General features: G+C 35.9%; 1 protein-coding gene across 3 annotated transcripts in view; it reads right to left on the reverse strand.

Annotated features, from left to right (window-relative positions):
• Positions 1 to 539: 539 nt before the first annotated feature.
• Positions 540 to 17,277, reverse strand: part of LOC131162480 (sister chromatid cohesion protein PDS5 homolog B) — a 137,761-nt gene continuing 121,023 nt past the window's right edge. For 2 of the 3 annotated variants that reach the window (XM_058119008.1, XM_058119009.1), the window contains 2 exons: positions 1,469 to 1,539; positions 540 to 833 (listed from right to left, as the gene is read on the reverse strand). In XM_058119008.1, the coding sequence (XP_057974991.1) occupies positions 801 to 833; positions 1,469 to 1,539 (104 nt within the window). In that variant the 3' untranslated portion in view covers positions 540 to 800. The remainder of the gene's footprint in view (positions 834 to 1,468; positions 1,540 to 17,277) is intronic. The other variant, XR_009138830.1, reaches the window with a different exon arrangement.

The following is a 17,277-nucleotide window of genomic DNA, read 5'->3' on the forward strand; positions in this document are numbered from 1 at the left end:
GAGAATAATCCTGAATGCTGGCTCATTATTTTAGAGAATTATATCATATAAGTGAATAATCAAATAAAGAAAACCATCTCCAAACCTAGAGAAAGCTGAAAGAAAAAGACTAGAAAGATTGGGTTTGATAGGAGCCACCAATCAATTCACATATTTCTCAGCATTTATGCTTGCAAGTGTATGAGAAATAATTTAAACTACTTATCAAAAGACTTGCCCGAAACCACAAAATGAAAACTAGATCAATTTAGGTTCCACCCTATTACTGATAGGGTTCGGCCAATTGGGTCAAAGAAAATCATATGAATGGACAGAAAATCTCAAAACCAATGCTCCTTGACTGCGTTGACTAAGATCGATAGCAGCTCAAATGTGATAGAATTTAACACACAGGAGTTAGATCCAATAGTGGATATCCCTCTTCGTCATCATGTAGACCTTACAGAAATACAGAAAGTAGTTTTAGAGAATGCAGTTTGAGCTTTCCTATTTACAGGATGAAAATAATGAAGTGTTCACTGTATTACGACACACAAAAAAGTCATAAAAGTCAGCACATCCATATATGAAATTTGCATTAGCAAAATCTGTACATAACGTTCTGTCTTTAACTGCATTGAAAAATTACATCCATGTTTTGCCGAAGACAATTAGGTGGGCTGTTACTAGACGTTACCCTCACTAGGGGGCCATTACTAGAACATTTCTATCTCCTCAGGTCAAATGAGTTGTGACTAATTCTACTCTTGTTAGGCTTTTATATGCACAGTTGGAAAAAAAATACTAACAGGAAGAAAAACCTATACTTTTCGGCTTCGGGTTCTTCGAGCAATCTGAAATAAGCCAAAAAAAAATAGCAGTCACTATCATATAATAATGTCAGCTGTTTTCACACATCCTACAAACTACTGGAATGAAGACTTGCTAAAAACTTGGTTATGCTAGAGCTCTCAAGGTGTATGCACCATGTAGAGTAATGCAACAAAGACGAGTTTCTCCACAAAAAACCATGATAGAGTACTGTTCAGCCATGAGAAGAAAAAATAACTTAACCAGCCTTGACCTCCAGGGAAACTATAAAATTGTTCTGTTAAGAGCATGTCGAGATAAAGTGTGATCATCCAAACTCTTGAAGACTTGAAAAAGTAAATAAAAGATAAAAGCAATCCATTTGACAGCTTTCCTTTTTTCAATTTTTTGGCACTATATTTGAGGGGTTTGATTGGCACTAGTTTGAAATTATGATCAGAGGGTAAACCCTCAAAATAACAGTTTAAAAATTGAAACAATAAAACAGATCAATGCAAGGAAAAGTATTTTAAGATGTCTAATTTTGTAAAGCATTTACAATTTTTTTCCTAGTGGCAAAGTGGTTTTTGGCATCCAGTGTTTGGTAATTTCCCTTGACAACCAAGCAAAATAAAATATCAATGGACAGAAAGGAGCAAAAAATAATTGTAAGGCTTACAACATCATTCGTATTGACAACTTCCGACAATGATGCATCAACAGAAACTCTCAGCCCTTTCTTTCCCTTTGCTGCACCCAAATATTACAAAATTTTCATTTAATAAGTCGAAAAAATGCATGATAGAAGTCAAGAAAATTTCCAATTCAGTAATTTTCTTGGAAAAATGCAATTGATGTCATCCTATAACTTCACTTTAATACTTATCCATGTTACACAATTTCTACCATGTTATAACTTTAACAAGAATTTTTCTAATTTAGGCAAACTTACAGCTATCATCCAATATATCTTGGTATTTGTAAAGTTAATGCACAAGGGAATGCTTGGGTATGCCATGAAAACTGTATATCACGTCCCAGTTTGGAAATTGGAAAATATGGAGGAAAAGGGAAGGAAAATTTGAAGGAATCCACTTTTCATGTTTAGTTATCAAGGAAAGTGAGAAAGAAAAAAATATATAGCAAATTTATAAATAAAATTTTGATTTTACACATTAGCATTTGATTTTGCTCAATTTTTAATCATATAAGAATAAGTTTTTCTTTTTAATAATATTTAATATCAAGAGAAAATATAATAGAGAATGAATTTCCTTCTTATTTTCCATTCCTTTCCTTTCCCCTACAAAATCCTTAATTCAAATGGACCCTAAATGTATCTTCGTACCAGTTGAAATAAAAGTTAAGACTGCAGATATTAACAAACTATCATGGCCACCCTGTAAAATAAGATGAAGTCTTCTCTTGACACTGGTAATCCATTAAGTTTAACATCCAATGGGTGAATGAAAGATGAATATATGTACCAATAAATCCTATCCAAAATCAAATTTTCAATAATTCCTTTTAAAACGTGGGGAAAATGAAGTTTGACAAAGCCATAATATATGCAAAATTACCAATATGAATAGTGACAAGTTTGGCAACATGCAATTTGTACAAAGCAGGGAAAAGTAAGAAAAAAAAAAACTCCCATTCCCCATGAACTTATACAGGTCCCAATGGAGCAACTTATTTAGGCCCAGGGCAAATCAAACATACTCCAAGAATTTCAAGATTCAGTATCACATTTGAATGGGAAAGATGCTTCAAGCAATATTAGGCATGCTCCTTTGACATGACCTCGACATGTGATGGACACATCTCAAGAACACAGGGTGTAATTCAATTTAGGGACACGTGTGGGACATAGCAAACATGAAATGTCTAATACATACATGAGATGGGTTTTATTATAAGGAAAATAATAAAAAATCTCAGGGGACATGTTGTAATATTATCAAATATTGAGAGATTTCTTATATTTTAGACAAAGATAAGCTGTCTAAAATCTAAATTTGGTGTAATTTGCGTTAATGACATTACCAAAGAGAAAGAAGTCCAAAAATAAAAAGGGCCATATTTATCAACATCATGTGCAAATTCAATGGCGCTTGACTAGAATTTTTTAAAAGGAACATATTTGGATTAAAAGTAAAACCACTTATAAAAATATATATGTTTTTTCTTTTCTAAAATTCTGTCTTTTGCCATGTCATGTCTTGAACTTTTAAGATTTGTTTGAGTCAACAAGTCCAACATGTTATCCATTGTGTGCAACGTGATGACTGTTTAATACTCATTTTTATATCCTTGCTTCATTGTGTTTTTGGCTGTTTAAAACTATTTCAGGACTTCAGACCTATAGGCCAGGCAAACAGTGCCTAAAAAGTTGCTAGCTGAAGTCTTGGCTAACAGACTTAAGGTTATGTTTGGTTCGCAGAATGTCTATTCTTAGGAATAGATTAGTTATAGTTAGTTATATAAAAATATATGTTGTTGCCATTAAGCAAATAACAATGTCGAAACTTTTATGAATTCCCAAATTTTACCATACAAATGCCTATTCCTGTTGGATGAAATAACAAGGAACAACTATTGACTCTATTCCCAAATTTCTCACTGTGTTTCATCTTATTTGAAGGAATAGATATTTTGTGAACCAAATGCGGCCTAAAAGAGGAAATTAGAAAAGTTGTTTCTGAAGCTCAAAATGCCTTTGCTTAGAGGGAATCTTGGATGTGATCCTTGAGAAAAATGAATGTGTGGATTCCAGAATCTTAAGGAATGACCCCTGGTTTGGTTTAAAAATGGATATCGAGAAGTTTTACAACCATGTTTGCTGGGATTTCTTCTCTCTTGGAAAGAACAGGCTTCATTGACAAGCAGATAGAATGGATAAAATTTTGCATATATTTGATTCATTTTTTAGAGATTATCGAAGGCTCTACAAAGCAATTTTTTATCCAGTTCTAATTATAAAACGTAGGGGAGACACTTTATCCCTTGTTTATAATAGTCATGCAGGTTTTCGCAAATGCGTAAAAGGATATTGAAGGGAGGTTTTGTCGTAGGCTTTACCGTGGGAGTGCATTCTTAGTCTGATAGGAAGGTCAACCCCATTTACTCTGCCAATATGACATTATCCCCTATGGGGATAATGAAGGGCAACTTTGGTCTTTAATGTGTATTCTTGGGGTTGGAACTATTTATGCACTCTTGAATGTGAAAAAAGTGAAATCATCCAGCAGGAGATGTGAGGAATGCCAATATTCTAGCTACTAATCTGGGGTGCATGATGGGCAGTTTATCAACTTTGTATTTGTAAAATACCCTTAGGTGCTGTCTTCAATGCCAAAATTGTTTGGAATTATTGAGAGGTTTGAAAAACAACTTGTTAAGGGTGGAAGAATTACATTGATAGGGTACAATTGTTAGTCTTCTCACCCACTTCAAGTCTTTATTCATGATTCCATTGTTCGTAGCCAAAAGAGGGGCAGCAGTTGGGAAAGAAGGTAACTTCATTTGCAGGATTGGGATAAGGTTTGTTCTTCTACCAAATCAGGTGGGTTAAGGAAGCTGTAAGATTTTAAGCAGGCCTCTGCGACAAGTGCTGTCGAGATTTGTGTGGACTGGAGGCTACTGGAGTTCTCAATACAGCTAGGATGAAAAAGGTTTTGTTTTGGAAGTGCGGATAAGTGCATGTAGGGATGATCAAGGATGTTAGGCTGCTAGCTTCTCCGACGGAGTTAGTTTGTGGGAAAGGTATAATGAAGGAAAAGGGAGTTATTCCTGAAGGCATTACGTAACAGCGTTACATAACGATTGCAATCGCTATTTAAAACCATGTGTGTGGTCCTGGAGGAAATGAAGTGTGCCTGCATGAGGGTAAAATCAAAGTGAAGAAGGGTCTAGGTGAATTATGATAGGAGATTGAAAAGGGGTTTTCTTGGTTAATTGTATTTTTTTTATTTATTTCTTTACTAATTATTATTTTTTGGTTAGGACTTCCTGTCCCCTTCAGGTTGTAACTTCACGTTCTCAATCTAATATGCCTTCTTTTTTAATTAAAAAATGGGGGGTTGTGATGGGTAATGGAAACAGTATTAGGTTCTGGTCATCTGGTGTGCAAATAAGCTTTTAAAGATCACTTTCCATCCCTTCATAGAATTTGTCAGGCCCTTGATCATGATGTGACAAGGCAGGAGTAGAAGAGGACCTCTTGTGCCATTTGGTGAATTGACACTCTATGTTGCCAAAGGAGGAAGCACATAGATGCTGGGCAACATGGTCAGGGATGGACATGGTTGGGGTCATAGTCTTTGATAGATTTGCTACAATGGTTGGTTTTGGTTGATGTTTCTGTATGGTTACTTGGGCATATGTCAAGTGCCTATAGACATGGTGCTTGCTCGTGCTTGGGATAAATCACTGTTAAAAAGAAACCATGCATGAGACAAGGTGTTGACTTGCAGGCTGTGTAGTGTCAGTGACAAAGGCTACAGTGCTGACATGCTGATAAGACAGGGTGGTTACTTGATAGTTTTACTTGTAGGGGCTGACATGCATGCTTGTCTAAAGAATAACTCGAGGGTTTGCATATGTCAATGTTTCTAACCACATATTTTTAGTCATAGTTGGTTATGCCTTTTTGGCAAATGCTGGCTGCCTCCTGGACAAGTGGACAACCTAGGCAGTTGAGGTTGGCAATTACTGGTCCTAGGCAAATAGGGGTGTCAATTGCACAAATATGACATGCGGGTGGCATGAGATATCGGAGGGAATTTGTCCATGGTCTTCCTGCAGATGTGTTGAGTGTGTAATCCTTGTCTTGAATAAGAATAAAGGTTGGGAGGTGTTGCTCCTGTAAACTTTGCTGCCTTTGTATGTTATACTCTTTTTACAGTGTAGGATGAATTTGATTGTGTCAATGACTTGGTGGCATCACAACGTCAAGGTGTGCTGTGAGAACTTATACCCTGTGACAGAATTTCTAATAGAAAAAAAACGCTTTTGTGGGTTATATACCCCCAGAAGGGGGCAATGGTGTTGTTAAGAATATTGACATAGACGTGTAAGATTGGGAATTGACTAACATCAAAAAATTTCTGAAGACTTTATAATACAATAACTAGTAGGGTAGAATCAATGGGAAAGTGGTGGAAAGGGTAAAGTGGGTTGAGATGAAAAGGTTTGAAGTTCTCAGTAAAAGCATATTACATTAATTTACTGCAACTACAATAAAGAGTTCTTTTGGAAATCGGTTTGGCAAGCAAAAGGGCCAAGTGACATTTTTCTTTTGAGAGGGAAGTACCCTGGGGGACTATCTTAATAGGTGACATCATGGGGTTGTGGGGATTGTGTGCTAGTTGACGGATGTTATATCACAAATTTGCAGGAGAGGTTTGGACTTTCATTTGGCAATGGTTTAGAGTGTCTCGAGTGATACTGCAGAAGAACATTTTCTTTTGTTCTAAGCAGAAGCTTAGAGGTGGTCATGGAAAATGACCAGATACCTGCAGGTTGTGGGAGTAGCAAACCAACACTTAAAGAATACTTCTCATATATATATATATTCAAAAGGTAGTCAAAGCATTCTTTGAGATTTGTAAGACATTGTGCAGATTTTTAAATATTTTAACATTAATTGCTTTGACTGGGCTTCACAAATAATTGGAATGGGCTCAAATTTGATCAGAATTAGGCATGATAACTTTCAATCCAACAAGAGAAACCCTTCTTTTGTTCCACATGGACCCTACTAAAGGTTGGACCCTACAAAAGGATTGTAAATCCAAGGTAAATATAACCTGTGCCCACACTCCCATGGTTCTCAACATGTTTTTAATAGATGCCATTTTAAATAATTTTGTTCTGTTTCATAGGTAATTGGACAGTTGATCTGTTAAGCAACAACCAAGTTCTGTTTTTGCCCAGTGGCAAAACTCAGAAGAACTGCTTTTGGAGCCAACATAAGCATTCCAAATTATTTCTAAATTGAGTGGAAATGTGAAACACGACTCCAGCATTTTAGGGAATGTAGACTTAAATGGGAAATTTTAATAGTTCACCAAACTACAGTTCATGAAATGGCTTCATTAAAAGAGGCACTGAATAACGGGCATATTAACAGAGATTCCCAAACTAAGATCTCCAGCACTAAAAGTTAGCTCTAACACACAGAAGTAGCCAACAGTTTCATTCACAATCCACATTATTCTTGGCATCCCTCGGAGGAACCATCCACCTTGACCATAACACTTCTTGCTGTTGAATTATTGGTCTCCATAGCAAATAGTTACATAATCTTAGTTTAGTCATTTTTCTTTCATCTTGATGCAGGAAAGATAGGGGAAAATTAGGAAATTGATTAAGGTAGGGTTGTGGAAGAAATTGGCAATATGTGAAATCTCGCCAGAAAATTAGGAACTCAAATCCGGTTTGGAGGCTATTAACCAAAGTAACAGAGATAAGATAGCATAAAGCTATTCTCTTTCTAATACTTCTATTCTTTACAATACCTTCTCAGAATTTCTGGTAGTGTCACTGAAGCTTTGGAGAGGCTTATGAGAGATTTATTTGGTTAGGTATGGGTGAATGTAAGAGGGTTCCTCTCACTAGTTAGGATGAAATTAGGAGACCTAAGTCAAATGGGATTTTGGGATTTGATAATTCAGTGTCTAAAACCATCTAGCCTCTTAGGAAATGGGCACGGAGGTTTCCCTTTGAGGTGAATTCCCCATGGCACAAAGTTATAGGAAGAGCTGAGTTCATTGGAAAGGATGGATACTAGAGGTAGTGGCAATGTTTCTCACGCAAGGTTTTGGGAGTTTGTCTCAGTTGCTCATTTGTTCTTTCCTCTTACCCTGTGACAACAAGATTTAGGTTACGAGGATTTTTGGGTGGAGAGGTTTCATTGGAAGTTTTTGTGCCTTGCCATTTTAGATTATCTTCTGGACATAAGGTTACAATCACATTCTTTTATTCTTTTCAAAGGGGTGTTAAATTTTCATTTATTGAGGAGTCTTAATGAAAATTACTATTTCATTGAAAATCTTGAATTCTTTTTTCCCTAATCAAGGTGCAGATTTGGAGGGTTTGAATATGGGATAGATTCAGCCTTTTTCTTCTAAATCATTCTTTTTTCATTTATTGAAATCATTGACCTCTTGTCCTTTTCCTTTGACAATGTTATTTGGATAGCTATGTTTCCTTCGCAGGGGCAATTGGTTTTCCACATCATTAATATTCCTATGGGATGACATTCCCGGAAATCTAATTCCTAGGAATGAGATTCCTACCTCATGGGAAAATTTTTGTTTGTCTTGTGCTGTAAGATTCCCACAGACGTGCACATGATACTTATGTGAGTGTTTGGTTCAACATGGGAATCTAGGCAAGTATTTTAAGATCACCTTGACATGCATATAGATAATACATGAGGAATAATTATATTTTTAACACAATAACTAACTGCGAACATGTACATAATTAAATCCATGTCCTAAAATTTCAACAGTCACAAATTAAAAAAGATCAACACTCAATAATCCAAAAAACTGATGGTATCATGGTGAGGCTGGGAATGAGATCCCCATGTTTGTTAGAATCCTTAATTCCAAGGATTGTTAAGATTATATACATCTAATTACCCAAATAAATGTAGGAACGAGATGCCAATACCAGCAGCGGCGGATCCAGAAATCATGGTTGGGGGGAGGGGGCAAAATAAGTGTATAATGTTTTAAGATAGTTATAATTATTAAAGCATTCATCAAGTTTTAACTTAATTATCCACTCGGTTAACACACAAGAATTAAAAAGAAAAAAAAAATTGCTTAACTAGAACCATAAGTAAATATATCCAAACAAAGGTTAAAAAGTTTCAAAAAAAAAAAACGAGCATGGAGAGTGACCGGCGCTATTGTGGTGCATCACTATACATGGAGCAGCAAGAAAACTAAAGTGTGGGGCAAAAGATAAACTAAAACTAGGACATCCACAAAAGATGATCAATCAAACGCAAATAGAAATCCCCAGACATTTGGCTTATAAAAAAATGGAGATAAAATTAAAAAAATAAAAACCATACAATAAGTTTGATGATATTTTCTGTTTTCTCCTTATATTTTAAATAGTAACTATGTAAAATTTAAATGGAAGCTTCATGCTTTGTTGAGCAAATTTATTTGCTTTATGGAATCATAAATAATGAAAAAGTTAAAAATTTCAACAACCAAAATCAAACAAAAGTGAATACACAAGGAAATATAAAAATTTAAAAAAGAAATGCCTAGACATTTGGCTTATAAAAAAATGGAGAAGAAATTAAAAAAACAAAAACCATACAACAAGTTTGATGATATTTTCTGTTTTCTCCTTAAATTTTAAATAGTAACTATGTGCTGATTTTAGAGAAGAAAATAATTCTCTTATTTCTTAATGATAAATGTACAACTGTATATAATGGAAGGAAGAAAAGTTCATTTCATTATATTCAGTAACAAGATATTAATTACCACAAAATTAGGAAACTACAAAATAGGAAACAAACTAATAGAGATATGAGGAATTTTCCAGAATCTCTTTATTCCTAAATTAGCGTAGTCAACTAATAATAAAATGAGAATTATTGCAACGGTATCCCTGAAAATCAAGGATCAGGTATTTCCACACTCCCCCTCAAGCTAGGCGTAGATGTTAATCAAGCCAACCTTGGTACTCTAATCTTCAAAATTCTTCCTTGGTAGAGCTTTAGTGAGGATATTTGCTGTTTGTTGACTTGTCGGCATGTATAGAAAACTAACTGTCCCATTTTCTATCTTCTCCTTTATGAAGTGGTGATCTATCTCCACATGTTTTATCCTATCGTGATGCACCAGATTCTTTGCAATGTTAATAGTTGATTGAGAGTCACAAAATACCTTCACTAGTTCAGAAGTGATGATTCCTAGCTCCCTCATTAGTCTTTCCAGCCATATTCCCTCACAAATTCTGAGTGCCATAGCTCTAAACTCTACTTCTGCACTGCTCCAAGAAACTAGTGGTTGTTTCTTACTTTGCTACATTACTAGGTTTCCCCACACATATGTACAATAACCAAATGTTGACCTTCGGTTAGTTATTGATCCGGCCCAGTCAGCATTAGCGAACACTTCAATATCTTTCCTTGTGTTTTTCCTAAAGTACAAGCCTTTACCTGGTGTCATTTTAAGGTACCTCAGTATCCGGTTGACAGCTTCAATATGTTCTTCAGTTGGATCATTCATGAATTCACTGACCACACTAACCGAGAACCCAATATCAGGTCTAGTGTGCGAGAGATAAATCAGCTTCCCAACAAGTCTTTGATATCAGCCTTTGTCCACTGGAACACCGTCCTTATTAGCTCCAAGCTTAGTGCTTGAGTTCATGGGTGTTTTAGCTCGTTTGCACCCAAGCATTCATGTCTCTTTAAGAAGATCTAGTACATACTTCCGTTGTGACATTGAAATTCCCTTTCTTGAATGGGCTACTTCCATTCCAAGGAAGTATTTTAGGCTCCCAAAATCCTTGGTTTCGAATTCTTTGGCAAGTAAGGTTTTGAGCTTGATCAGTTTTTCTTCATAATCACCTATTAAGCTAATGTCATTACATTCACAATGAGAATTGTCAATTTTCCTTCGGTTGAGTGTTTGACAAACAAAGTGTGATCTGCTTGACAATAAGAATACCCATACTTCTTCACTGTTTTGTTGAACTTGTCAAATCACACTCTTGAGGATTGCTTCAGTCCATAAAGGGATTTCTCGAGCTTACATACCTTATTCATAGTTGCCTATGTTTCAAAGCCAGGGGGAATGTCCATGTAGACTTCTTCTGTAAGGTCTCCATTGAAAAAAGCGTTCTTAACATCAAGTTGGTGAAGAGGTCAGTTAAGATTGGCAGCCAATGATAGTAGTACCCGAATAGTGTTTAATTTGGCTACTAGAGCAAATGTCTCTTGGCAGTCGATGCCATAGGATTGAGTGAACCCTTTTGCAACCAGTCGCGCTTTAAATCTGTCCACGCTTCCATCAGCCTCGTATTTGACGGTGAATATCCATTCACATCCTATTGGATGTTTCCCAATCGGTAGGTCTGAAATCTCCCAAGTTTCATTTTTCTTTAGTGCCTGCATTTCTTCCTATACTACAGTCTTCCATTCCGGAATTGAAATGGCTTCTTGAAAAGAGTTAGGAACCTACACTTTGTTTAGATTTACCACAAATGTTTGGAAGCTAGATGACAACCCTTTATAAAAGACAAAGTTGTAGATTGGATGACTAGTACATGATCTCCTACCTTTCCTTAAAGCAATGGGACAATCAAGGTCATTAGCAATAGACTCATTAGTTATGAATTTAGAGCTAGTGTTACGTGGTGAAGTTTCATGTGTTCTTGCATTCGGGTCAGATTCTTGACTTTGCTCGGGAGATGCTTGTTGCTCTAAATCTTCTTGAATCTTCTCCTTCCAAGAATATACAATGAACTCACCATTGGTTGCAGGTTTCGGACATTGGACAGGAGTTGAAGGAGGTGGAAGATTTTTCTGTTTCTGTTTGGTGACTGTGGTTTGGAGTAGGAGTAGGAGTAGTTGAGATAGGAGGGATGGTGACTTGTGGACTTGGGTGGTTGTTGGTTGTTGTGGCATCAATATCCCAAAGTTGGTATTCTTGTATGAGATTCTCCCCCTGAATATCAGATTTGGGGTAGTAAGGTTAATGTTCAAAGAAAGAAACATCCATGGAAGTGTATAGTCTTTTTGTAACCTGGGAATAACATTTGTACCCTTTTTGGTTTAGAGAGTAACCGAGGAATATACACTTAAGAGTGCTTTGGGGTCAAGTTTACTTCTGTGTTGTTGGTGGACATGGACAAACGAGGAGCACCCATACTTTGGTATTGTTGAGACAGTTCGGGTATTGGGATAAGAGTGAAGGAGTTGACAAGGTGTTTGGAAGTTTATGACATGGGAAGGCATTCGATTTATGAGATAAGTTGCTGTGAGTATGGCTTCCCCCCAGAAGTGTTTTGGGACATGAGTGGAAAACATAAGTGATCTAGCAACCTCTATAATGTGTCTATTTTTCCTTTCTGCTACTCCATTTTGTTGAGGAGTATTGACACACGAACTTTGGTGCATAATGTCTTGACTTTGTAGGTAATCTCCGAGAATGTGTTTGAACTATTCCTTCGCATTATCAGTCCTAAAGATTTGTATTTTGGTATGAAATTGGGTTTGAATCATAGTGTTGAAGTTTTTGAAGATTTGCCCAACCTTCGATTTTTCTTTCATGAGAAACACCCAAGTGATCCTAGTGTGATCATCTACAAATAAAATAAACCAACGAGTCCTAGTAATACTTTTGATACGTGAAGGTCCCCAAACATTACTATGGATCATTGAGAATGGATGGGATTTTTTATATTGTTGAATTGAATAAGGGTTATGGGCATGTTTAGCAAATTGAAAAACTTCACACTGGAAATCTTTTGGATTTTTATTGCTGAATAATGAGGGAACAAGTTTTTGAAGGTACACGAAATTTAGATGACCTAGTCTATAGTGCTATAACACAACTACACTATCATTATTGAAACGAGAAATTTTTGTTGACTGATCGTTTGCCTTGTCCTAATCTGCCTTGTGAGTTTGTTGTTCTGGAAGATCGCCAACCTTGAGGATATAGAGCCCTAAGCACATCGTAGCATTGCCAATCGTATTCCCTGAATTCAAGTCCAGAAATTCACACGAGTTAGGGAAGAATTTAGTAACATAGTTAAGCTCTTGAGTGAGTTTGCTAATAGAAAGTAAATTGCAATCTAAGTTTGGAACTAAGAGGACGAAGTTTAGGGTGAGGTTTTTTGATATAACCACAAAACCTGTTCCTGTTACACTTGAGAGAGATCCATATACAATTCTAAGAGAAAAATTTTCATGACATGGACTAAAAGTATTAAAAATTCTTGCATCTCCAGTCATGTGATCGGAGGCTCTTGAATCCACAATCCACGCGCTGATTTTGTCTCTTGTTGCACTGAGAGTGTTCAAAAAATTACCTTTGTGAGCCAAGGATCCGGTTCCAATGACTGAGGTATTGGAGGATTGTTGTTGGTTGATCAATTTTTGCAAAAGTTCCATTTGTTCTTTGTTGAATAGACTCTCTTCTGGCTGTGTGTGGTTCTCGTCACAGGAGGCCAGATGTCCACGACTTTCTTTGTTGTTGAATGGACATGAGGGCTTCCAATTGGCAGGTTTTCCATGAATTTTCCAGCAGGTCTCCTTGGCGTGACCAGTCTTCCGACAGTGATCGCACCAAGGTTGTCCTTTTTTCGGTCTTTTGTCTCCAGCTTGATGTTGAGGCCCCTAAATCGCAAGTGCAGATCCTTCAGGGCTGTGAACCGTAATTGGTGGTCCCATCATCACTTTCTTTCTACTCTCTTCCATGCGAACTTATGAAAATGCCTATCGAATACTAGGTAGCAGTTTCAGCCCCATGATTCTTCCTTGAACTTCATCAAGGTCCTTGTTGAGGCCTAACAGAAACTTGTAGAGTCTTTTCTTTTCAATGATTTTCTGATATTTGATTCCATCTTCCATGCAGTTCCAATCGTATTCTTCAACATGTCTAATTGCTGCCAATTCCGTGTGAGTGTGTTTAAGTAATGAGTGACCGTGAGATCTCCTTGGCGTAGATCATGAAGAATACTTTCAACAACAACAACTCGGATGAGTTATCAAAGCTAGAATACGTTTCTTTGGCTGTGTCCCAAATGTCCTTTGCGGTCACATACAATAGGAAATTTTCTCCTATTTCGTTGGTCATTGAGTTGATAAGCCAAGACATCACCATGCTGTTCTCTGACTTCCATGTTCTGTACTTCAGATCTTCTTTGCTTGGTGGGGCTGCTACTCCGGTGAGGTATTCATCTCTTCCCTTTCCGCAAATGAACATCATTACTGATTGTGACCAATGAAGAAAATTCTGTCCATTGAGTTTGTGCCCTGTAATGGGCAGAAGATTGCCATCTGATCCTCCATTAATGCCTGCGGCTGAGGTTTCAGGATGGGAGGTGACTTCAGAGAAGGATTGACTTTGCCAAGCCATTGTCATCCCATATTTTGTCATCTATCTACGGTTCAGAGGTGGCTCTGATACCATGTTGATTTTAGAGAAGAAAATAATTCTCTTATTTCTTAATGATAAATGTACAGCCTGTATATAATGGAAGGAAGAAAAGTTCCCTTCACTATATTTGGTAACAAGATACTAATTACCACAAAATCAGGAAACTAGCCAAATATAGGAAACTACAAAATAGGAAACAAACTAATAGAGATATTAGAAATTTTCTAGAATCTCTTTATTCCAAAATTAATGTAGTCAACTAATAATAAAATCAGAATTGCTGCAACGGTATCCCTGAAAATCAGGGATTGGGTATTTCCACACTATGTAAAATTTAAATGGTAGCTTCATGCTCTGTTGAGCAAATTCATTTGCTTTATGGAAACATAAAAAATGAAAAACTTAAAAATTTGAAGTTTTCAACAACCAAAATCAAACAAAGGTGAATACATAAGAAGAAATATAAAAATTTAAAAAGAAGCATTGGAACATGTGCAAGCAGCAATCGCTTAAGTAGTTGCAATCCCTCAGTTACTGATGCAATAAAATAACAATTTAACCCCTGCCCAACAAAGATGGAGGTTTCTATAGAGGCTGGGCATATGCCCCCCCAGGGGGGGGGGGGGGGGGGGTGGCAGCAATTGCCCCCTCCAGCCCCACCTTGGATCCACCCTAAATACTAGGAATGTTGAAAGATGCTGCCTCTCAAGGTTACGGCATTCATTTGGAACTCAACTCTTAGTAAGATTAATACAAATGACTTCTTACATATAAGGAAACCCTATAAGGCTATCGACCTAGATATTCGTATGATGTGTTTAGAGTCTAATGAGACTAATGCAAATCTCTTCTTACATTGTCAGCTGGTTAGACATCTTTGGGCTACTGTTTTCTCTTTTTAAGGTGAAGCAAGGGAAACAATGCAAAATGTTGATGACTTCGTGTTGATGCAATTTTGGGATTTTAGGAGAAGCAAAATGGAATGACTTCATGGAATTGTGTGGTACATAGTATTCTTTGGGCTTTTTTCCTTAAGACAAATCCAAGGGTTACGCCAAAATTACATTTGCTCCTTTGTTATGGCATAGAGTAGTTTTCAGTATTTCTTTGGAACATGCTTCTGGAACTTTTTGGGGGAATTCTTCGTTTGATCCAAGGTTTTAAATAGCAGTAGTGTGTAGCATAACATAACGGTAACTGGTATAGTGGGACACAATAGCGGATGTTACATAATGGGAGGTGGGTGTAATGGCTGTGAGTTTTTTTCAAGCTCACACAACCTTATGTGTATTGGTAAAATTTGTAAGTTTTAAGCTCTTGACTCTTCTTGAAAAGATTTTATTGTATTTTGGATCCTTTAGTTCAACTTACTAACATTGTTTGGTAAGGGGAACAAATTTTACATTTGTTTTACATTGCTATCGACATAAATTATACACACACACACACACACACACACACACACACACACACACACACACACACACCTTTTTCGCTTTTCACTAATCACGTGCTTGATAAATTAATTAACAAAAAAAAATTCATTATGTACTCCATGAATCTATTAGGCACATAAGACATACAAATAATACAATAAATTAAAACAATTTCTATTGTATTATTTGTTAAAGTAATAAAAATATAATAATTTTAGACTAACAAGTTATATTGTGTAATTGTAACCTACGCTTACACTATAACACTATGATATATACTCATAAAACTTAGCATTAAATAAACAATGTACTAACAACTTGAACATGGTAAAAACTAGGAAAGAAAAGAAGCTTAAGGTAAAAAAATATAGGAAAGAAAAATCAAATTATTATCAAAAAAAATATTTTTAAACAAAATAGTGTCCATTTCAAATTATTAATTAATGCATATCTTGTGAATATTTCATTTTTTTTTCTATATTATCATCCTCATTATAATCCACCCTCCACATAACTTATCAAGAATAATTTATGAAAAGAGGAGAATGAGGAGAAAAATAAAAAAATGACTTTTTTTTGCTGTAATAGTCCTTTAGGGGTTATGTAATGGTCGTAGTGGCTATCATGTAATAGTACCGGTTTGTAATGGCCGCTATGGCTGTGATTTTTCTTCCCACCATTTAAGAAAGGAAAGAAGGTTGAAGTTGAAAAATATAGAATATAAATATCAAATTACTAATATTATCAAAATAAAATATTCTCCTAACAAGTAAGTATTTTCAAATTGTTAATTAATGCATCTCTTGTGAGTATTTAAAAAAATAGTAATTTTGTATCATTGTTATCCTCGTTATAATCTTTTCCCCCTCTTGCCACATAGTATATTGAGAATGATTTATGAAAGAGGGGGAAAAAGTGAGAAGAAAAAAAAAAATATAAAATAACTTTTTTGGCATAACAATCTTGTAGCGGTTATGTAATAGTTGTAGCAACTTTCATGTAACAGTCGTGGTCCATAATGGCCGTACGACCGTGATTTTTCTTTCCACCGATTTCGCAATATGTAATGGTATTGGTAACATAGTTATAAATCGCGGTAATGGGTAGCGTAACGTAATGGTAACGGGTGTAACGGGAAGCAGGATTAGCGGATGTTACATAACGGAAAGAAGGTGTGATGGCTGTGAAATTTTTTGAAGCACGCACAACCTCGTGCATATTAGCGTACTTGTATGTTTTAAGCTTTTTGCCCTTCTTAGAAAGAGTTTTAGTGTATTTTGGATCCTTTAATTTGTGTAACTAAGTTATTTGGTAAGGGCAACAAGTTTATATTTGTTTTAAACCACCATTGATAGAAAAATTACGTGTGTGAGTATTTATACTTCTCATTGTTCTTATTTGTGATAAATTCGTATGTGTGCTAAATTAATTAATAAAACAAATTACATTATACACTCCATTAATCTATTAGACACATAAGACATACAAATATAAAATAGCTAGAAAAGAAAGAAGGTTGAAGTTGAAAAATAAAGAACATAGATATCACATTACTAATATTATCAAAATAAAATATTTTCCTAACAAGTTAGTATTTTCTAATTGTTAATTAATGCATCTATTGTGAGTATTTAAAGAAAGAGTAAATTTTGTATCATTGTCATCCTCATTATAATCTTTTCCCCCTCCTGCAACTAGGTATATTGAGAATGATATATGAAAGAGAGAGAAAGAGTGAGAAGAAAAAGTAAAAAATAAAATAATTTTTTGGTGTAACAGTCCTCTAGCGGTTACATAACGGCTGCAGGGGCCTTTACGTAACGGTTGCAGTCCGTAACGGCCGCTACGGCCATGATTTTTCTTCTTGCCGATTTCGCGGTGTGTAACGGTATCGCTAACCC

Source organism: Malania oleifera, chromosome 8 (assembly GCF_029873635.1).
Source record: "Malania oleifera isolate guangnan ecotype guangnan chromosome 8, ASM2987363v1, whole genome shotgun sequence".
NCBI lineage: Eukaryota > Viridiplantae > Streptophyta > Magnoliopsida > Santalales > Ximeniaceae > Malania > Malania oleifera.